Source organism: Harpia harpyja, chromosome 14 (genome assembly GCF_026419915.1).
Source record: "Harpia harpyja isolate bHarHar1 chromosome 14, bHarHar1 primary haplotype, whole genome shotgun sequence".
In the NCBI taxonomy this organism is placed as follows: Eukaryota; Metazoa; Chordata; class Aves; order Accipitriformes; family Accipitridae; genus Harpia; species Harpia harpyja.
In genome coordinates, this window is record NC_068953.1 from 36518115 (window position 1) to 36541459 (window position 23345).

The 23345-nt window shown below is 42.1% G+C and overlaps 1 protein-coding gene across 2 annotated transcripts in view; it reads left to right on the plus strand.

Annotated features, from left to right (window-relative positions):
• PSTPIP1 (proline-serine-threonine phosphatase interacting protein 1) overlaps positions 1-15257 on the plus strand; it is a 59882-nt gene extending 44625 nt beyond the window's left edge. Inside the window, exons 10-15 of one of the 2 annotated variants that reach the window (XM_052808430.1) lie at positions 2322-2420; positions 3066-3162; positions 6274-6358; positions 7905-7975; positions 9614-9711; positions 11694-15257. In XM_052808430.1, the coding sequence (XP_052664390.1) occupies positions 2322-2420; positions 3066-3162; positions 6274-6358; positions 7905-7975; positions 9614-9711; positions 11694-11825 (582 nt within the window). In that variant the 3' untranslated portion in view covers positions 11826-15257. Of the gene's footprint in view, positions 1-2321; positions 2421-3065; positions 3163-6273; positions 6359-7904; positions 7976-9610; positions 9712-11693 lie in introns of both variants that reach the window. The other variant, XM_052808429.1, reaches the window with a different exon arrangement.
• The last annotated feature ends 8088 nt before the right edge of the window (positions 15258-23345 follow it).

Genomic DNA, 23345 nt, shown 5'->3' on the forward strand with positions numbered 1-23345 from the left:
TTAATCCATTAAAAATGAACAAACAAAAGATTCCCTTTAGATTATGCTTTGCAAGAAGCTTCCAGAATGGCTTCTTGTTCTGTGCAGGAGAGGTTTTTGTGTTTGTTTCATTCTTTTTTTTAAATCTCACAAGTTCAATGGAGATTAAAAATAAAATTTTCTGGCTAAGCTAAAAAAGTATATACCGTAGCATTCTGAGAGCAAAGATATCCAAGCCACTCAGAATCTTTATTTTGCATAGCACTTTATATTCACCTGCAAGAATATTTGCCCTCTGCCATGCAGTAATCTTTCAACTGAAAGGTGGTGGTGGTAGAAAAGTCTCTATTTCCATTATGCTGAGGATGGACAAGGAGATTTGCACTTGGCTATTAAGTTTTGCACAACAATTTACAGGAGCTGGTTGACATCCAAATCAGCTACACATTCGGTCATATTAATCCTTCAAATTCATTTGCCCATCTACTAAAGTATGATTTTGCTATGTTTACTTGTTGCAGGCTTTATTTCCACATAAAATAAAATAAAATAAAAAAAATAAAATAAAATGCCAGGAGCACAGCTTTCCAGTTCTCTTCTTCCTCTTACATATTCCCTATCTGGGAGGACTGGAAAGTCCCATGGCTGGCACAGCAGACTTTCCATAGAAATTGTGCCAAGCCTTAGTTTTCCCAAGATGCACATTTTCTCCCTTCTTAAAAAGCCAACAAACAAGCGAAGTGTTATACAACCTACCACACTTCATTTCTCCTGCATGACTAAATTCTGAATGGCCTACAGAGCTTGTGGCCTGCCCGCTGCTTAATTCAACCAACCATTCATAAAGGAAGGGCATCTTTAATGCCTTCTTTTAAAAGCGCTTCTAGATAGAAGAACTGATAGATTTTTTGAGGCATTTAAAACTATTAACTAGTACGAATAGCAGCTTAAGATCCCAAACTTCTGGCTGTATAGTGGGGAATCTGGAAGTCCTTGGGTTGCTTAGCTCTCTAGCTGAGCGCTGTACACCCATAGGCCCAAAATCTTGGCTAGCAAGTGGCAGCACTGGGATGACCTTCATCATCCATATTCCTTGGCACGAGATGCCCAGGTTCACTAGTAGTCTGTTGCACAAGCCAACGGGACATGAGGGATGTGTCTAACAAAATGCCCAGCTGTACTTTGCAAAGGGCTTGAGAGAATCACTACACTTCCCTCTTTGATGAGCTGCATTTCCCGACAGGACACCATTTACCTGGAAAATTCCCAGTTGGCTCTTGTGCTATTTCAGCAGCCCCTGGGGGGCTAGGCTGCAGCCATAGGCTTTTTGTTCAGAATTGATATTGAAAGACTCATTCTCCACCCTTTGGGTTCTCTTTTAAAGCTTTTTCTCTCAGAAATTGGTCCCAACGCCAGCTTACTCCCTTGACAGACTTTTTTCTGCTTTTTTAGATGGTAAGATATTAGATGGCAGGCAGTGTACCCACCTGAATGTTCTGCTGAATATTGTATACATTTGTGGTGTTCCGGACATAATTACTAGCAAATAGAGATGGAAACAGATGGCTGGAAGCATCTGAGCTTTTCACACCTCATAGAAAACCAAAAGTTGATGTTCTACTTACAACAGTACAACTTGGAGATTAGGGTGGTTGGGTTTTGGTTGTTTTTTTTTAAAGTCTTTAAAGAAAGAATTTATCTGCCTCTTCCCCCAACTCAGTTCACACTTCTCCTCTCTCTTCCTCCTTCATTCTTCCCAAGCTGTGCAACAACATGAGAAAATCAGACAGATGAAGGAAGGGAGTAAACTCTGAAGAAAGAAAAATGCCTTCTCTTTACCATGAAAATAACCTTAGAAACGAACAGAGGTAACTCCAGAGAGCCTCAAATAGTTTCAAAAGAGAAAAGTTTGGAAAGACATTTTACAAGGCAAAGATGGGTAGTTTTGGCTCTACCTCTAACATAAATACAACCCTTTCATGCCAGTACACCACTGATCTGTTAAACATCAAGATTTCAGTGCGATGGGCAGACAGGACCTTGACTCTGAAATCCTTGGCAGTAGAGGTAGCAGTCAAATCCAGATTCTGATTCCTCTCCCCTGCTTTATTTTTGTCTATAAAACCTAACTTGATTTGGTGCAATCAATTAAAACAAATTCTTGAGCATAAACAAGTAGATGTAGTCTCTCCAGTAGCCAAAAAGACATCCTTTACAAAGGATCCTTCAGAACAGTTTGCAGACCTACGAACTTGGCCCAGAGAAGCCCCAGCCCTGTCACTGCCTGCAATGCAAATAAATAACTACCATGAGGCTACATCACATCTCCTCTTTGGGTTTAGGTCTTCCAGCTCCAGGAGTACGACCGCATCACCATCCTCCGCAACTCGCTGTGGGTTCACTGCAACCAGCTCTCCATGCAGTGTGTGAAGGATGATGAGGTAGGGGCACCTGCCAAGTAGCTTCACGTGCAGAGGAGGAAGAGGAGGATAAAGACTGCTCTAACAATACAGCACTAGCTTGCCTTTCTCTACGTGTGCCGACTGTCTCCAGCAAACCGGCTGTTGTGCATGTTCAGTGAGGGGGGACTATTCTCAAGCTAGCTTGTTCCCTCTAGATGTAAACCAGATATATGCCTGGATGTAGACACTCTGTGACACGCTTGGTGGCACTTACATGTCTTCTCCCCTCAGTTTGTTGGGGAATGCTTTCAGCTACCAGAACGCTCAGCTGAGTATATTTAGGCTCAGGCACAACTTTCAGAAAGGCATCCAGTCATGGTCTCAAAAATGGAAGACATAAAGAATACACCAGTTTTGACTTTGTATGGTTGTTTCCTGCTATTAATTTCTTTATTGCATTGAAAGGCCCTAGACTGCCTTCATGCTCCTCTCTTATAAGAATATCCAGAGCACAAATAAACAATTGTGTTTCCAAGAATGTCTGTACGAGGCACAGGCCAAAGATCCATCCAGGTCAGGCATGTACCAAGTATAAAGTGTCTCTTAAGGGGAAAATTATTAGAAGAGCATTAATCATTAATTCAATGTGAAATGTTAAAAATTAAATTCAATTCTGTTTTGTAGCTATATGAAGAGGTTCGGGTAAGCTTGGAGAACTGCGTTGTAGAGTCAGACATGGACTATTTCATTAAGACTAAAATGACAGGAACACAACCTCCAGGTAATTATTCCTATTGGTCTTGTTAGATGAGTCACCCGTTAGGCTGAGGCTGCAGTTGTGCAGTACACATCCTTTGGAGGTGAAGCCAGCTGGAGGAGTTTCTGCTCCGGCTATTCATTCCCATCTGCCGCGGCTCACTTCCTCCGCACTGTGCTGCCATTGCTCCTTGTGCAGCACTGCGAGTGGGATAGCTGAATGATCCAGGTTAAAAATAACCCTCCAAAAAAGAAAAAAAAGTTGTTTTGGCTTTGCAACCAGGCTCATTTCACAGTACATCTGAACTGACACTGCTAAGGAGGTGGCAAACTGCCTTGCAGAGATGGCAAACTCAATTTCCTGCAGTGGTGACAAGTCAGATCCAGCTTATCGTGTAACTGCACCCTGGTGTCCCCTTGACAGAGATGCTGCCTCTTCATTTGCAGCACAGAGAAGACCAGATTTTGTATTCTGTTTTGCTCCACCTGCCCAACGGGGAGTAACATCTTTTGTCCTCTCAGGAAGTTGTTTGTATAAGGGCAAGACTCTAGTTGGGGGAAATTTTGAATGAAAGTGGCTTTTGCCCCAGCATGCAGAAGCAATGTAAGGTTCACAGACTCTGTCCATTCAAGCCAAAGCAGCCTTTTCATCAATTTCAGTGATCAAAACCTCTGGGCTGAAATGGAGACTGAGACAGCAAGAGCTAAGAGCAGTTGTAAAATGAAAACATGCTGCTCCAGGGTAGGAGTTCTCCAAACACATCACCAGAAAGGAGGCTATCTAGTGTTTCACACAGCCAAATACAAACCACACCCTCTTACTTCAACAAGCAATACAAGGTATTTACAGAGTGAGTGAATGCTTGCACTTCTGTGCAGCTGCTGCAGTAAACAAAGATTCACAGCCTTTGTAAAAGAAGAGAAAAATCCCTATTTCATCTCTTCAGTAGTTGATGATACATATCTGTGCTGAAAAGATCTCTTCCTCCACTTTTTTTTTTTAATCTGTGCACAGATACTGTTTCACTTCCACTATCTGCTCTAATACCATACTGCTACGTCAAAGAGAAAATCCCCTTAGCATGCCCTCAGCAGTATCCATTCAGAGTGGGGAATAAGCTATACTGGCATAAGAAAATTTTATACTGATAAAAACCTTCCATGCTAGGAGTTGTATAGGTACAAACATCAGCAGTATGAATGTCCTGTCCCAAGGGATAATTATCTCATACAGGAACAGCTTACACCCCTTTGATTTCATCGCAGAGCTTAGGGCTGGCAGCAATTACACTGCAGGAACTTCTTCATCAGAGCTGGATGCTGCCACTAACTCAGCACTGAGCTGTCTGAGGTCTGTTTTTCACTCAGCCTTTCTGTCATTATGCCTATGATGACTAAGAGTTGGGATTTGGGGATTTTTTTTAAATGAATACATTAATACTGGTGCACTGGGTGCCATTTTGCTGCTATAGTTTATTCTTCTTCACACAGGGGATTTAAATTCGCTGATATAGGAGCATTTACTAAGAAAAAACTACATTTTCACTGGCAGGAGTGAGAACTATGCTTTGCAACAGTGTGAAGCAACTTCTGTATACTAAGAAATTTGTAATTCTCAGCTAGGGTTGTTTTGTTTGTTTGTTTGTTTTTCTATGTGAGATTTCTCATTCTCCAGTCACCTAGGCAATTTTCTGCAAACAGCTCTTGGTTATGTCAGGACTCATTTCCAATAAGAAATAGGTGAGGGAAACCCTTGAGAGCTTTATGAAAGGCAAAGAAACAACTGACTTGCTCTTTTGTTGTTTTTTGTTTTTTTTTACTGCCTTCTAGAAGGTGACATGTTCTGGAAGTAACATCCTAGTATCTCCACAGCTCTAGCTGATGAGTTTGCACAGTAGCACATGGTGAGCTGTTGATTTATTATTTGCAAAATGCAGGAGGAAACTCATATGTGGTTTTGCATTGTGTAGCAGAAGACCTTCATCCTGATCAAAACTTTTTGGTTTATTGATGATATTGGTCACTCCTCTCTTCTACCTAATCTTACAACGTATTATAGACTAGAAACTATACCAAGGTAACAATCTAGAAGGGTAATAGGAAACCCTTAAATTGGTCAAAAAACTCTCTAATTACTGTGAGTCTTATTTGTAGGGATCCTTCACACTCACTAGTTGTATGTGCCTGCTCTGCTTATGATCTTGGCTGACCCAATGTGAGAATGTCAACACAACCTTTAGCACAAGTCCAATATCTTTCTTAATTTGCTGGTATCAGAACTGAGATAATACGGTATCACAGACTTCACTCATGTTTGTTCGGCTTTAACACAGAGAAGGCAGGAAGGGTGTGCGGCCACCAGCTCTAAGCAACTACACTGGGAGCTATGAGATGAAAAATAAATAAATCCAACTATGACTATTTCATCTGTAAAGCTAGACTTAGAAATGGTCTCAATTTCACCCTTAATGACACCATAGGGGAGAGTGAAGGAACTCTAAGATAACTGCATTTGAGTGAACAAACCCCAGATATCTCTGGGTAAACAGCAAATCGGCTCTCAGGAGGTAGATGGGGGAGATATGAAAGGTAGGGAGACACTCAAGCACAAGCACAGACCAGGAAATTGCTCATTATTGCTGCTGGCAATAATGTTCAGAAATCTCCCCAGCTCTGACAAAAATTCCTGACTCAATACATTAAGAAAAAAAAGAAACAAAACACACTGCAGCCAATTGTATCATGAACATGGTCCCAGGCTCACAATGACCATGCTCTGCTCCCTTAAATCCTGAGCTTTAAGGCAACAGAGGGAACAGTCATGGAGGAAACTGCCTTCTTAATTAGGGTTAGCCACAGCTATTAGAATGGCTCTTCAGGACCTTGACTGTGCTTGTCTCAGGTCAGGCATGCCTTTCTACCAAGGACATATCTGCTTACAATCACTTGAATGGCTTTTGTCAAGACCCCAGGTCCCCCTGAGCTGCTCTAGCCACATTACAGGCGAGTACAGATAGGCGCTGTACTGCAGTTTGCTCCAGCAGCCCCTCATGGTTGGCAACTGTTGGTTCCATTCTGCTGGGGAGAAAAAAAGTTTTGCCTGTTTGAACATCTCGTATTTATTGCCCTGTTGCAGATGCAATAGGATATGAGAACTACTACAGCAGAGAACCAAACAGAAGCAACAGCAGCCCAGCCCAGACTTGTGGGATGATGAAGAGGTGAGTGGCAAACTTCAGTTCCCAGAATAGGTATTTCTCCATATGAACAGCAATGTATGATGACAGGAAACAGGACCTGGAAAGTTACTACTTCCTTCATTGTAGCAAGAGGCGCCTACGTATCAATAAATATAACTTGACAGAAGAAGTTATTATTAACCAGAGTCAGAGTAATTTTACCATGGCGTAGTGAGAAGAGAGACAGGGGATAAGTTCATAAAACAATTAGTTGGCCAGCAATGGATAGCAGTCACTTTTATCCTCTTTCCTAGTGAGTCATGGCACATAGCAACAAAAACACTTTGTTCAAGGGAGGGTGAAGGTGAATCTTGCTGGGAGCAAAGGCTGGGGAGAGCTGTCTTTTTCAGCAATGCCTCCTGGCTTACTGCACTGCCCAGCTGAGCAGAACAAAGAGCTGTTCTCTGTATCTAGACCAAAGGAAAAAACACTTAGCGGAATAACTGTGATGATTAGGGAGGCAATTTTTCTTTTCCTGATCCACTTATGCTGGTAAATGCTGTAACATGGATGCAGTTATATCAGCAGGAGAGCGTGGTAGATCTATTGGTTTAAATATTTTATTCTAAAATGGCTAATTCACAGTGGGAAGGGCATCGTATTTAAAGCAGAAGAGCTTTACATTTTGACAAGACTTATTACATGGCCAAGACAAGGAGCAGTCTGTGATCTCCCATTTAAAATGTGGTTCAGGCTTGTTAGTGAGCTGATAAGGTTTATATACAACACTTCGTTTTTCAGCTGGAAACCGGATCTTCTATAATAATGAATTCTAATGCTGCATCCTATACAGTTACAGAAGACAATTGTACTGCCATTTAGAATACAACTGTGCTCTGCATGGGCAAGTACCCTGGAGAGAGTCAGTCTGAGTTTTTCAGAAACTGTTGAGTTTGGATGTCCATTTTCCAGAAACATTGAGCATTCACCAGCTGAAAAATCAGACCCTTTAAATATGCCTTAAGAATGCAATGCTATTTCTATCTATGCTTGAGAATCCTAACTCATTTTCTCACTTTACTTAGTCTCCAATACCCAGCTGCGATATAGAAAATAAGTAGGGATAGAAAAGGAAAAAAAAAAAAAAAAAAGAATTTCACTTAAACTCACAGTTTTTTGAAAGGCTCATTATACAAGCTTTGTATTTTAAATTGTATCAGAGTTTTCCTTAAAGACAAAGAGATGCTAATCTCTTATAAACAACTCATAATTCTCATATTAATGTTGTGAAATAATTGGAGTTTTGCAGCATGAGCCTTTGGATCAACAACAAAATACTATTTGATGCATTTTATGCACAATTTAGTGATGGCTGATGGTTCAGTATTCTGCTGCATTTTTAAAAAAATATATTTTTAACTGAAGATAAATATATCTACAGCATAAATGAAAATAAACAGCCACGGGAAGAGGTGACATCTACCCAGTGCTGCAGCAGATGGAGGGAAGGTTGAGTCAGACAGCTGAGTTGAAGGAATGCTCATACCCAGTCCTGTTCACTCATTTTGTCATTGCCTTGTTTCTGCAGATTCTCCGGATTACTGCATGGAAGCAGCAAAAACAACACGGAAAGTGCCACTCCTTCAGCCCCTCCTCTTGGTATGCCTCTTCAGGAAATAAGTTTACCAGATATGTTTGTTTTAGATCACATTGCTAAATCAACCCTTGACACAGAGCAGAAATGGTACAGCAGATATTCACATGTTGGCAGTCAAGAGTAAGAGTAGTCTGGAAATCAATTTAGCTTGGATGTGTATGAAACAAATTTCCTAGTTTAAAGTGCCAAATAATCCATATAATGTTCAAAACCTCTGTCTAGGCAAGGGGGGAACTGTACATTCAGAACAACACAGTCTGACTTAGATAATAGTTTTCTTCGAAGGTAGAATACACTACCTCTAAAAAGCCCAAGAGAATACCCAAAGTTTTTAACAGACCAGGTTCATGCCTTATGAATACAAATATCCATCTTGTTTCACAGTTACACTGTCTTATTGTAACCATTGCAACTAGGCATTTATCAGATGACATTTAAAACACAGTATTTTGACTATGCAGAAAGTAACAGCTTATGACATTTTTATTGGTTTGATTTAAAACAAAAACATTTTAACTGTGATTCTTGCCTAAAGAAAATAAAAAGCTGTTTTAGAACAGCTTTAAAACACAGCCAAATCAATTTCCTTTGTCAGGCCTGCCTGCTTGGGCACCCAGAAATGAAGCCCAGACCATCTTATTTGTTGCATTTGGTGCTCAGCCAGGGGAGACTCTCCAGTGCTATCAAACACCAGCTGGACCTGCCAAGTGTCAGCTTGGGCTCAGGCACGTGTAGAGCAACACAGTGTTGAGCAGTTAAGGGTAGTCACTCCTGAACTTCCTTAGGCTAGCGACAGGAGGGGAGAGCATTCCCTGGATAAGACCCCCCAGGAATGGCAAACACTCTCTGCATTCAGCTTTTTCAACTGCTCCCATGCTTGTCTTTCAATATCTGAAAAGTCAAGGAGCTGACAGTGCTCCTTAGAGCAGGACAACTACACCAAGGATTGACTAGGGGAAGATACAGGCACCCGGGCCACTCTGTGTGCTGTCAGAGCGCTATCATCCCACCAGGGAGTCATTTGTGGGAAACTTCTGCTTGCCTCAATGGCAGGGGAAGCTCCCAGGCAGATGCTGGGAAGGAATAAGAGGTTTCCCTAATTATGACAAGCTGGATTAAAACAACATCTGCCAAAAAAGTTATGTCAGTGACAAATAGCTATATGGGGACTGTGTAAACTGCTGGGAAATGTCTGGTGACCCATTGGCACAGTATTTTCCATTTTTCTCAAGGGAAAAAGAAAAGCCCTATGTGAGTCACTGAACTGCTGGAATTTTGTGCCACCAGTAGCACCCATTTTAAACCACTTTAATCACAGCATTTCCCTCTTTGGACCATTTGGATTGTGCTTTAGCAGGGTAAACATTTCTCCCAACCTGGATGAGGCTAAAGCTAGTTTCTGACCTCCCACAAAGTTCAGTGGGTATATTGTCATCTAATCAATGGGACGCAGTTTTTGTGCAAGACTTTACCTACAGTTCACAGCAGCTTTTCTACACATGTACATCTCCAGACAGAGAACAGAAACCCTTGTATTTGTGAACTCTTGCATATGATCCCATGCATTTATAAGCAACTGAACTCCGTTTCTGAGGGTTTTTTTGTTTTTCTGTGGTTTTTTTTTTCCCTTCCCCTAGCAGAGAAAACAGATGGAGTCTATGCATCCATTTATGTAAATGAACAAGCTGGAATCACATCATCACAGGACTACAGAGTACTCTATGACTACACAGCCCAGGTAACGAAAGGCTTCAAAATAAATATTTCATAGCATCAGATTTAAAATAGATTATGTTGATCCAAACATCTTTGAAGTGTTAATTCCGTGAAGGAGGTGTTGGCTTCACTTTACAGTGAGGGACACTTACAGAATTATTGGTCAAGGTCACATGCAGAAGCCAGGAATCCCAACTGCCAGTTCTTGGCACATATCACTAGACCATGCTACCTTAAGATGAAACAGTGAGATTCTTTGCAAGACTACACTAATGTGTAATCACTCCTAAATTACTGCTGAGCTGTTACAACCTCCTTCTAGATGTACAGGAGACCGCAAACACAAGGAAAACTATTTTTTAGGGGATGATGGCTAAGTATGCAGTATTGTGCATTCTGAACTTAGGTCTCTTGAGAAATGTTTTCCTAGGGAAAATGGCTACAGATTCCTCGTGTAAGAATATGTGACAGATGCTTATCTAGGAACTCTTCTGCATTTGATCTCACTTACCATCTGGACAGTCCTGCTCCAGTTTTAACACACTGGCGGTCCATGCCGGAGAGGACTGAACCCCCATAAATGACACTCCCTGTACTTCCATGTTGCAAGTTGCAGAATCACAGTGGACGTGGTCCATGTACCAGAAGATTGCTATAAAGAGCAACCTGCATCCTTAACTGGGATGTTGAAGTCTCATTGGCTTCAGACATATCTAGGCATAGTACCATTAGTAAAAGGTTATGAATGGACTGGTTATGAAAATTTGCTTATTCAGATGGACTCCAGAACCTCTTGGACTCTTGCTAAACCATTAGCTTGCCCTAATGGGATTTTCACAGTTCAATTACATGTCAGTTTAAAGGTTCCTTTTATTACCTTTAGATTGGCAGAAGAACAGCATCCAGGAGGTCTTATGTTACAGTGCAGACAGACCCTCACACCAAGGGACCTGCCATCAATAGCCAACATTGACAAAATGCTGGCATGTGACAAAATAGATAAATTATGAAAACAGAGAAAGGGTTGGAAAGGAGCACTTTCTCTTAGGTACAGCAGCATTCTGACACCTTTTATTATGTGTTCTTTTTTTGCTTTGTTTTAAACACTTTTATTATTTGCCTGAAATTTCATCCAAGCACAGCTGAAAGTACCTCACTGTTAATGGCAGTTCCCCTGAGGAAACTGCTGGATTTCTTTGTCAGATCCTTACTCTAGGAGTTGCCTTAAAAATGTGACACACACATATTTTCCCTGCTGAGAAAAGAGCCTGTTACTACTTTTAGTATATTGTATATTGAGGCGTCTCACTTTTTGAGTCCGTTCTTACCTAGTCAGGTACATTAAATTTAGATTTAGCTGACTCGTCAAACACATCTGGAAGCCTCTCTTACACTGTTTTCTATTTTACTACACTGCGGGTAGCAAAGTGGTTTCCCATGGAAAATAGGACAGCACCACTGAACATACTGATAGCTGCCTGAGAGATCAGCAATAGCTTACTTGCAACTACTCCATTTGACTTGGAGATAAAAGTTACCTATCTCAGGAAGAGTTGCTGTACCTCCACTGGTCACTGCTGTTCTGTATTAAAAGAACTGAGAGACCTATTTAAGGCCTGGATTAGTAGAGACACAGTTATCATCTCCTTTGGGAATTAAGCTGTGCACTGTTTTATTTAGCAACACCTGCAGACTATGCATGGTCATGGTTAGCTGGTTTAGGACAGTCATATTTAACCCTTTCTGGCCTTCCCCAATAACACAACAGTCAAGTTTCTCAGGAGGACACACCATGGAGGCAGGGGAAATTTGAGGATCTTAAGGAAATAGCCAGTTCAGTAAGTGTTTAATACCTCACTGTCTGGTATTTCAGGCTCAATCCCAACTGGAAGGACACTGGCAGACTGTTGATGAAAGGCAGGGTAAAAAAACCCCACCAGATACATGTTTGGGTCCTCCTGTGCTCTCAGGCTAACCACATTTCCTTTCCCTGTCTCCTTTCAGAACATGGATGAACTGGACATCAGTGAAGGAGACATTGTAGTTGTCATTGAAGAAAACGAGGATGGCTGGTGGACAGCAGAAAGGAATGGGCAGCGAGGCTTTGTGCCAGGGTCTTACCTCGAAAAGCTTTGATGAAAAGAAGCCCCAGTCGTCAGACTTTAAAAATATTCTATTACTGAAAACAAACAGCACACAAGGTCTGCTTCAGCTGACCAAGGGCAACCCATAATACTGTCTTCTACAATTACCAGTCAGGAAATAATCAACTGACCACGCTTTCCTCTTCCTTCCTGCTGCCCCATCCCAGCACCTCCTGGCCTACACTGTCTGCAAAAACTGTCTTCACCTCAGAGAGGTTAGGACTTGTGTTTCTTACCACAGTTCTTCCTACCTTCAGCACACTGTGCTGCCATCAGTGTTGCAAAGCTTGGCGAATGTGGGAGGAAAATCCTGCCCAGAACTTAACTGCACTAAAGGAAAAAGATCAAGGAAACAAATGCTGTTTCTCCAGGATGGAGGCCCACCTCCAGCCAGCCTGTAAGCCACCCTCATGGTCACAGCAGCCATGTTCTCTGCCATGGATCCCCTTCTCTCACTGCACAGGCCATGCAAGCATTTTTGACAGTGGGGTGGAAAGCACACTCAGAAAGCAGATAGCTTTGATGTTGCACGGTCTTAGCTGTGCAAAGCAAGGAAGAAGCTCTCTTAAGTTCCTTTTAACAGCCCCCTTTCAAGTTCCCCTTATAGCACGTGTGTAACCAGGGAGAAAGGTGGGGAACCCTCCAGTGTTCTTTATCAGTGTCACTGATGAAAATACAAAAAACAATGAATGCAGCTAGAGAGGAACACTCGAAGGACCGAGACACATCAGTAGTAAGAAAACATCAGGCACTCCCTATCATGGCCATCTCCTAATACAATGAAATCCATGCTATCCATGGCTCTGCTTTGCACTGGATTCTGGGGCAGCAAAATAAGGACAGACGATGAGCCCAAGCATTGCTTTTGCCTTGGTTGGATGGTTTCCCTGACACCTCCCTGGGATTTTTCATGTTTAAAAAAACAACGACAAAACCAACACAGAGCAGTGCTGCACTGCCCTGATCCCTCTCCTCTGAGCACAAGAGAGAACTGCCAATGACCTCCTCATGTAATCTGCATACCTGTGTCATCAGTGCATTCTCCTTTCAACTCCTCTGTCCACCTGGCTAATCCTTTCCTCCTCTTCTGCCTGCATGCTCTTCTGTCTCTGCTATCTACAGCCTTTGCACCTCTGGGATTGCTGGCATAGGCATGTCCTGGTTCCTTTCCAGGCACTTTTAGTGTGGTGGTTCTTCAACAAACCCTCTTCAAAGAATTCACACTGTTCAGATTCATTGTATTTCACAGATTTCAGCTCTACCCGTCTTTCTAGTTTAGTATTTAAGAACGTTTCCAGCTGCCACTGTACTTAGCAAGGGATCAATAGATACTTTCTGCCACTCCTCCCTTTTCAGTATTTTGAGATGGTTAAAAAAAAAAAAAAAATCGGTGATTTAATCTGAAGCAGAGCACGCTATTTCTGGGGGAAGAATGACCTTGTTTGCCAAGGTCTTAAAACTGAACCACGTCAATGAAAATGCATCAAATTGCTACACAAAAGGGAGAGAGCAGGGAGGAACTGTTAGCTAAGACATAGCAGGAAAGACAAAGAGAAATCTAGACAGAAGAAAAAGCTGTAATGGTCAATGCAATTATTCCTTAAATGAAACAGAATTAAGGTCAGAGGCACTTACAGTACCTTATTCTAATTTCTTGCTTCAAGAATGGAATAAAAATTGCTTCAGGCTCTTTTCTTTTAGTTCCCTGCAGTCCTTTGCACAGGCACACTTGTCCTTCCCACACTTCCCCAAGTTATTATGTAGCACATCTGCGTGAGTGCTGAAGGGCTCTTAGTACCTCGCATTAGCACAGGCTCAGAGGAACTGCAGGAACTTGAACGGCATTTAAGGCACTAGGTTGTATGAACAGTAGTGCTGAAGATGTTAACGACAGGTTTCTGTGACCACGTCTGAATCGAACAGTGACAGAAAGATGGTCCACAATACTTTCAACTAGGCCTCTGCAGTGTAAATGGTAGCTGTCAGAGACAACTACAACATCGCTCATTATGTACAGCATGAGAGGAAACCTAAAGTATGAGAGATTTAATATATTTGCTTCTTGAACACTCAAGTCTTTCACAAAGAGAACTGTAATAAACAAAGAAATACTTAAATAAATTTAGGTAGATGTTTTGCAGATTATCTTAATTAAAGAGAAAAAAAAACAAAACAAAACCATTGAGATGCATCTCCTCTAATTATGTGTGACACATGGATTTTGCTAAGACTTCTCACTTCTCTGGGGGCCCAAAGAGCCTCACACAAGACACTGCAGTACCCAGTCCTGGTTACCCTGAAATCCTGTTACAGATCATCTTTGCCTACATGTACCACATGGTCTACATCACTGACAGACAGCTAGTAGCGTGGTAACTGCTGTTTCTACCCCATCAAATAATTTCAAATTTTTGCTGTTAAACTCAAGAAACTGGTTTCCTTTCTACCTATCTCTTCTTCTGTCAAGTAAATACTGTTGTAAGTGCAAGAGGCTATAGATATTTCAAAATCTACCCAGTGTCATAGCATTTGAGTCCCACATGCTAACTCCAGCCTGTTCAGGAAATGAAAAAGCAGCTGCAATGTTTTCTCATGATTCAATTCCTCTGCTTTACATAGAAGAATTTTGCTGCTAAGTAGTTACCAAGCTGTATCTAGGCAGTTTGCCCTATCAGTGTGGCAGCACTTGTCAGAAATAGAACAGAGATATCAAGAAATACCCACACCCTCTGAGTACACCCACATTTTAGGTGTCATCCACCCCCATCTGTAGGAAAAGTCAGAAGGTCAAATGTAGGTTACTACCTTAATATTGTCTTAGTAACAATGTTTCCTCCCCAGTTTGTTAACACTTAGGTAACAAAACTGACGCATTCAAGTAATCATTTAATTTTCAGTTATAATGGGAAACTGAAATAGGCTCTCTCCAGTGGGAGGCATTCTTAAACTAAACTCTAACATTTTTGGCTGAAATTCTTTTTGGACAAACGCTTCTGATAAGCCTCCACTTTCATTTTGACAGCCATTTTATGGCAAGGAGGTGCCCAGCAACATGGAGGGACAAAACAACAGTGGCAAAGTTGTGTGTTTGTCCAGTTAACTCGTATTTCATAGCACACCACACTCACAACAAGCAGACTACCTCTTTACTGACACTGCTAGTGCTCTGGCTCTGAGGGCGTTCACACACAAGAAGCTGTTCCCAGAGAGCAAGGAACATGCTTTTGTCAGCTGCTCTGCAAGGGGGGACCCTAACTACCTATTTACAGCCTGCGGCTAGTATGTATGTACATACAAACCAAGTAAAGGGAAGTTACAATAAAGTTACTGAGCTGTTTTTGACTTAGCACTGCAGAACTTCAGTTTGCGCAACAGGCAACAAGTATTTCATGCTGAACAATTTCAGACCTGTAACTGTTAACTCTCAAAATTCTGACTACGCCATAAGAAAGAGGCATCATCTATCCATTAAACATGAGCAGCAAGAAAGATTGGAAGTAATTTCCCTCGCAAACCACAACAGAATAGAAAGGGACTGAGGCTGACACCTGCTGCTCTTCCAGATGGATTTTGGATTTGAGGAACATGGCCATGAGATTGCTACGAAAAAGTGTAGTGGTAATCTGTTCTATTATTCCTTTAAACGCAACAAGAATTCAAAGGTTGGAAGTAGGCAATCTAGCCCAACAGTACCCTTAAACCAGACTCAGATATGCACATTATTCTCTTTTACCATGTTATTACTAGTTAAGGAGAAGAACAGGAAAACCTGTTTAACATTTAACCAACAACAACCATATATAATTAGGAAATGTCTACAAGAGCAGCGTGAGGCCCATCTCTGCACAGAACAGATTTCAGCTGCTGCATATGGCATTCAGAGCCCACAAGCCAGTAGTAAAACTTGGTCAAAGTAGTGTCAGACTAAACCAAAGAGATCCAGGTGACCCAGCTCTAGGACAGCCAACCACAAAGAAAAGACCTCCTGTCATTACTACAGACAGCTAGCTTCTAGCATTTTTCACTAGTCAGCTGAAAGGAAGAAATCAACCCCTTTACAGCTGAGCAGTCAGCAACAGCAGGAGTACAGCAGCTGTTCAAGGTTTGAAGTGTTTGCCACCTCCTTGAGGACTATGGCTTGAACTCTGTATTACGAATAACCCTGGCATACTTCCGCTGAAGTGTTGACATATCATATACGAAAGACATGAACAGTAGCAACTCTTACCTTGGATTCCTTGTCGTCTTGCCTCTTCAAGAGGTGTATTTGAGGTCTGAGTCTCCTTTCCAGAGGTAATTTTCTAGGCAAAGACTCCCAATTGCAGCTCAGTCCTTACTGATTACTGAATGCAGTTTAGAGTGGAAGCACACAGATGCCAAGAGGAGATTCATTACAAGCCAGGCATCAGGTGGTGTCTAATAGGAGCCTGGTTGGGCATTAAGAAACATCTAACCTAAACACTCGTGGATAACTAATATACTTTCTTCCCTGGTACTATGTAACCTCTTGGCTGTATTACTGCTAGCTGGCTTAACTGTGCAGGCTTAGAGAACCCGGGGGACTCTACATCACTACTATACAAACACAATCTGCTGCGCTGAAAGGTCACTCTTAACCTTCAGTGTGGACTGGCAACAACTCCACACAGTACAGGACAAACTGTAAAGGCCTGAAAAGCAGCCTCTGCTGCTCAATACCATGTCTTTTCCCTGCTTTGTTGCTCTCCAGCTTGCAGGGCTGAGGCTTTGAAAGCAAGTGCAGTTACCAGCCACATAGCTACCAACACCTCACGTGTCCTCAAACAGAAACTACACTCATTGCTAGTGAGCAAGGAGAGCAGGAAGATGCCCTTAGCTTGGCCTTCACCCTGAGATCCATGTCTCCTTGCTGCCATGGGGTTATGGGCACAACCACGTGGCCAAGCCTCTGAAGTAAAGCAGAACTGGCTGTTACAAAACAAAAATATAAAAACAGCATTAGGGTCAGTCACTACCACCCACCAGCAATATTCACCTGCTTCCTAAATTAATGACAGTGCCCAATCCCAGCTGTTTTTATAGTGCAGCTGTGATGTGTTGGGGATGCTCACTGTAGCTGAGGCTAAAGGAGAGAGAATAGCTGGGGTTTTGTTCCCTATGAAGAGGAAGGAGAGAAAGTTGTGATGCTAAGTCACACTGGGCTTCTGGAAAGCAAATGGCTGCTAGGGGCCTGCAGGGGCTAATGGACTGTTTTTTGTAGGGGAAGGGATACTTGTGTGGAGTAACTAGATTTTGGAAGAGGAACAGGAGTTAGCGTTCTGCCTGTGACTAGGTTATTAACAAAATGACAACGCCCCATCTACTGAGAGCAAGCAGAGAGGGCAAAGAACTTCCAGTCAAACTGTTAGCCAATATCTACTCTTTGTCAGCAATTATCTCATTTCAGTGGCCAGCTCGCATTTTGGATGAGGGAAGCTCAGAGCCACAGTTGTTTCCAGATCTGTGCACTCCTGGATCATGCACAGTGCAAATTTGATCTGCTTCTAGAATGGCCAGATAATCATATTTCCATCAAATTAGGCAGCGCACATGGTACAGTGCTCATCCTGTCCTTCTACCAGCTGTTAAAGGACAGCTGACACCTGATCTGGCACAAAGCCGCTTGGTGCAATATTAAGAGCACATTTACAGCCTATCACTGCTGTGTGCCATGTAGCTGCAGCATTTCTGTCTGACACAAGGGCCCAAAAGGCAAATTGACTGTGGTGGTGTATTCTGACCAAAAGCACAGACTAAATCTTGCTTTTAGATATAAAACTCTAATAGAAATCACTGAGACATCCCAGCAAAATCAGGAGAAATCAGACTTGACATCCCTGAAATTTCTAAGAGGAAAGACAAAATCCTCCAAAACCACTGGGCAAACAGAATTGGGCTTAGAATGTAGCTACCAGTTTACAGCCAGGGGTCGTCACATACCATCTTGAGGATAAAGAGGGTACAAAAACCACCACGGGGGGGGTGTGTGGGGTGGCAGCAAAGAGGGAACAGATGTCCTAAGAAGTTCTTTGAAATCAGAAGGAATTTTGCTTATTGGATCTAAAAGAGCCAGTGTTGTACAGATTTGAAAACATAAACCGGCACACATAACCCCAGCTTTGCTGCCCTTACCATAACTCAATTAAACCACCAAATCAAGAGCAGACATACGGAGAAGTAACCGGTGTGTTAACTGGTGCAATACTGAATGAACTATAACTGCATCAGTGGTGCTTTGACTTGAATTCTCTTTGACTTTGAAATTCTGGCATTTGCTGCAGCCCCTGCCTCAGGGTAAATGGACACACAGTACAGCTAAAGAAATTCTAGCCTAAACTTGAATGAAATTTCCTGAGTGTGGGATTACACGCTTGGACTGTTCAAGGAGCCCAAGCTAAACCCTTTAATAAAAAAGTGACTGACTTTGTGAAGCAACGGTATGACTTTGGAAAAGTCATACCTCATACCTCAGTTTCTCCATTCATCATGGGGAGCTTGTAAAGCACTTTGACATCACAAGCTGAAAATCCTTCTGGCATGCTAAGTATTCTTGTGATTGTTAAACCCAGACTCAGTCTAAACAAGCTAGCATTGGGTGGTGGTCAGATCAATATTTGCAATGGAAAAATCTTGTACAAAAAGGCAAATTACATTGTGCACCCAGTGCCATTGCTTGTTTTGGAATATGACTCGATGGCTCTTGGGAAGGGGGTTGCAGACATGAGATAACACACACTCAATGCAGGAAGCATGTGGGGAAGTTCAGTACATTCCCTTCCACTTTGCAAGGGCACAAATGCTCAACAGCTGCATCTAAGGAAGAATTGTTCTGAAATTTTAAGCCGAAAACTGTCCATGGAAGAACTTCTTGGGAAACTGGTGAACTTTAACCTTCCCAGGATAAGAATGTTAACATAAGTGTGAATAGGAAAGCTTTCAATGCACTGATAGACGTGAGAAATGCTTTGTCTTTAGAGAAGGGCTGCACAGCCCTTCTTGTGTCTGAACCCCTTGTGAGGAAGGGAGACATGAGCGACAGTGACTTTGTTCTGCTAAGTGGCAGCTAAGGGCTTTACTACGGTCACTGCTCAATTCAGCATCCACGGGGGCATTCAAAACCAAAGAGAAGCCCTTATTCTAGGGATGGAAGGGATCTGGAGAAATGCATCCTCCCTGCTCTGCAGGGTCCTGTGCCACCTTTTTTAACCACAGCACTTACCAGCACAGGCCCCAAGTTTAACTTAGGTTTACTCAGTCTGTGTACTGTGTCCTCAATACACCATTTCTCGATGCTGATATCTGTTGCCCACCCACATATACTAACACTGCCAGGCTGAAATAGTGGGTTTAAGCTTTTAAAATGGATATCGTATTCAAAGCACAAGAGCACTTTGTAGAGTGCTGGACTATTGGCCACAAGCACGCTTCCCAAGGATGAGGCATTCTCCACGTCCTGGAAGTGCCAGGAGTGCCTGGCTCTTCTACAGTACGTACTATGAAATAAAGTCTTGCCTGTTGGCTGTGAGGTATTTCATAAAGGCCTGGCACAGGACTACACAATGCAATCATACGAACACCACTCCTGTTTACTTGATTTGCTGGCAGCCTCATTCAGTGGCATGCATGACTTAATTTCATATCTTACTGCTTCCTTTGTCCAGGTGGGAGAAAAAAAATTAAGAACTTTGTTCAAGTAAGTTTTCTAGACCAATCCCTACTTTGGTCTACAAAACAGACTGCTTTTGCATGCAAGGCATCCTAGATGCTCCTAAGCCCCCCAAATATCAGTGGTTCACTTAAGCATTTTATTTGCCTGAAGAAAATGAATTCCAGTTCTTCAGTCACAGCCTGATGCTAGCAAAGGTCTGACACTGCAGTTATCCTCGAAAAAGCTGAAGTTACTCTTTGAAAGGGGGTAGGAGCCCATTTGGTGAAAGGGGCTGCTGCCTGAAGCACCACACACACATCCAAGATGAAAGCAAAGCTGTCCATTCTTTGGAGTGTCAACAGGAATCGCTCTATGGTCCCACAGTGCTGTGGCTCACCGGTTACCAGTAGTAACACCTTTGCAAGCTTCCCTCTGGCAAAGACAGAAGAGGCTTCAACTCAAAAGCTTTCATGTGAAGCATGATCGTTCGGGGTCAAAGGAAGCAGGTGAGAGCAAAAAGAAAGTGTTGTCCATCGCATAGCACTAAAAAGTTGAAACTGCAGAAGTGCTTCTTTGCTCGCTCCAGCAGGATCACTAAGTGAGTCTCAGTTTGTGTGGTTAAAGTTCATGTCCAAGTTTCGTCTACAAAACCTGGCCATGCTTTCAGGTTATGGGGAAACTGTATTTGATGTTCATCTGCAGTGTAAGTACACCACACAAAATACAGCTGAACAGTGATCCTGGAGTCTAGACATGGAGGGAAGCAACAGCTGCTGCCAGGCACAGATCCAGCAGCAATTACTGCAGTCACACCAAGGACAAGTCAAAGGTACCTGCCTGGACTAAATATGTATCATGAAAACAAAGCCTGCATCATGAAGGCAACTGCCATAGTGAGGTAGTAAAGAAACAGGTGGGCAAACTCTGCATCTCATGTTTACCTCTGCTGCCCCAGCCAGCTGTCAGGCCATTAAACCTGCCTGGGGTGTAACACATGGCCAAGGAGCAGCTGTACAGCTGTGCTTTCCCAGCACTTCCTTCTCCATCTCGTAACAAGTAGCCTGCAATTTAGCCTCATTTTTGAGCACTAATACTTGTGATACACTATACAGAAGGAAACATGACCTGTTGCAGGACTGCCTTGGGTGGGTTTTTTTGGTGGTGGGTTTTTTTTTTTTTTCCCTCCAGATATTCCTTTCACCTGGAAGTAGGAGAGCAGGGCAAAGTTTACACCTACTGCTGTGTAGGGCACAGGCAAACTATGACACTGCCCCATCAAAATCAGATCATACCTAGACATCCAACAATCAGCAGTAACATAATTCTGGTATCCGCCACTGATTTTGGTCTCTCCTCATCAGTTGCAATACTGAACAGTATCACCAAAACTGAGATGGACAAACAGCAAATCCAAGAAAGACAGCCCTACACTAGAAGTGAAAGACCAGTGCTGAAGCAGACTAGAAACATGAGAATGGTATGTGAGACAGTGGGAAACAGGATAGGAGTGCTAGCAATCTTATCACCCAACAGCCACACACAGCCTCTAGCAAACAACAAATACTGTTGCCACTTTATAGGTCATTGCATCAAGTTTAGTAGTTTGGCAGACTGGGGAAGCTTTGTGCTAGCACTAGTTTAGATGTAGTACTGATGTGAGTTTGCTCTCTTGCCTTTTAGCAACATCCGAAGCATACATCACATTTTAAAAGATATTGCCCCCAAAAGACATTTCCATCGACTCAATACAGCTTCAGAAGAAACAGATTAGCTATGAGAAGGTGCAGAGATCAGCAAGGAAAAGATTAGCAAGATGAGTTTTAAAAAAGGACGTGCAAATAGGCTTATTGTATGTAGAAAGGGCAGCTGTTCCAATCAGTGAAGGTGGCAAAAAGTGAAAAAGACAATTTAGAGGCTCACATGGTAGTCTGCTAAGCACTGCATTCATCATCCAAGTATGTGCTTATGCTACAGAATATAGAGCACAGGAAAACCTAAGACCCACTGCACTTAAGAGACTGCTATTGCATTTCAGTGGGATTTCTCTCAAGCCTAAAGTTAAGTCAGTTACAAGATCCACTAATTCTGTATTGTCGAGGCTACCACTTCATCATTATCAGCATCTGACAGTGTAGTGAAACATGAAAATGTAATCAATGTACTACAGTGTAATCAGTCCTACAGAGCTTCTATCAAGCCTATCAACAGGGTACCAAAAATATTTATTGGTTCTGTATTTCCTATGCTGTCAGATCTTAGAGTAACACAGATGAATTTTGGTAGATTCTGCACTACAGAAGACAAGTTGCATCAGATTAAGTAGGGGGATAGGAACTCCCTACATACTGTATATTCAAGAAAGTTAAATACACAGAAGAAACCTCTTGGGAGCCATTACTTCTAAAAACTAAGAAATGAGACATTTTGCTCACAAAAGTAGCAGCAGGATTGCCTTATACCCAGCTACAAGATAGCCAAGAGGAAATCCATACAGGAACTGAAGATGTCAGACACAGGAGTCAAGGAAAAAAGAGCTAGAATGAAACTAAGTCATCCCCTGTCCCCTGAAAAGCACTGGCAGATATAAGCATATATTAGCAAGACCAAATTACAGCAACACCAACATTCTTGTCTAATGCAATCCAAAGCTTATTCTTTCTTTTGGTAAGGAGAAAAAAATAAAAAGTATTTCCTGATGTATCGACCTTATTTCACTTGCTGCAATTTTAGCCCATGATTTTTTTCTTTCAACAGCCACAGAAAATATATTCTTCAAATATATGAAAGACTTCCACAGAGGAAGGGAAGAAACTTAGTACTCGCTTTGCTAGAATGCTGACCTTAAAAATAGTTAGTACAAGTTTCAAGAGTGCAAACTAGCTGGAAAGCACAGGAAAAGGGGTAGTGAGAAAGATACAGGATCATAGCACAGACCAGAGATACTGACCAAGTCAAATTAACACACGGCTTGGATAGAGTCTACACTGCAAGCTACAGCACTATTGAGCAAACCAAACTAGTTGGTACTGGAAGCAATGGACCTGTGGTACTCCTAGCATTAAGCACAGGCTGATTTATGGTATTTTTCTCACTAATATTAAGTAGCCCCTACTACACTGCATGCTGCCATGGCTCAATTGCTTTAGATACTTTGAGATTATCTTGAACTAGCTAGTAGAGGTAACTTCATATACTGTGCAGATTAAAGTCCTATGCTAAATAGGCTTCAACAGTAACAGTTAGAAAAAAAACTAGCAACCAAAAATGTGCTAGAGGAAAGAAAAATTCCATCTTGCTCACACCTAAGTTTTTAGTTTTTTCTTGGTTTATTTTTTGTGTTCTTCATTATGACAGTCAAGTCCACACTGGAAAATATTGCTTTGAATGTTTACAGAAGTCCAAGTTTCATTATGGTATAACTTCATTTAAGAGGAAGGAATCCCAATACAGGCAACTTAAAAGCTAAAAACCTGCTTATCGGAGTATTACTTGATAGACAGGACCATGCTGTTCAGACTTTTCCACTGTTCTTTAATACTAACGTGGTTCCTCGCTCAACAGCAAAAACCACTCAACTTAAACAAAATCTCATTGCAATGTAAACTTTCTGACTCAAGTGAAAAAAAGCTAGGATGCAAACCTTGCTTAGACTGTTTGACAATGAGTGAAGCAGAAAGGCATATGGCTTCACCAGCTCGCTGAAAGAGAAACAGTTTGTAATAGCACTCTCGCTCACAGGACAGAAATCCAGTCTTCTACTGTCATTTTTCTTAGCACGTGAATAGTTTGCTAAGAGCAGAGTTTTATTTACAGTAGCAGGCAGCCTGGATCCAGCATATGTGAGAA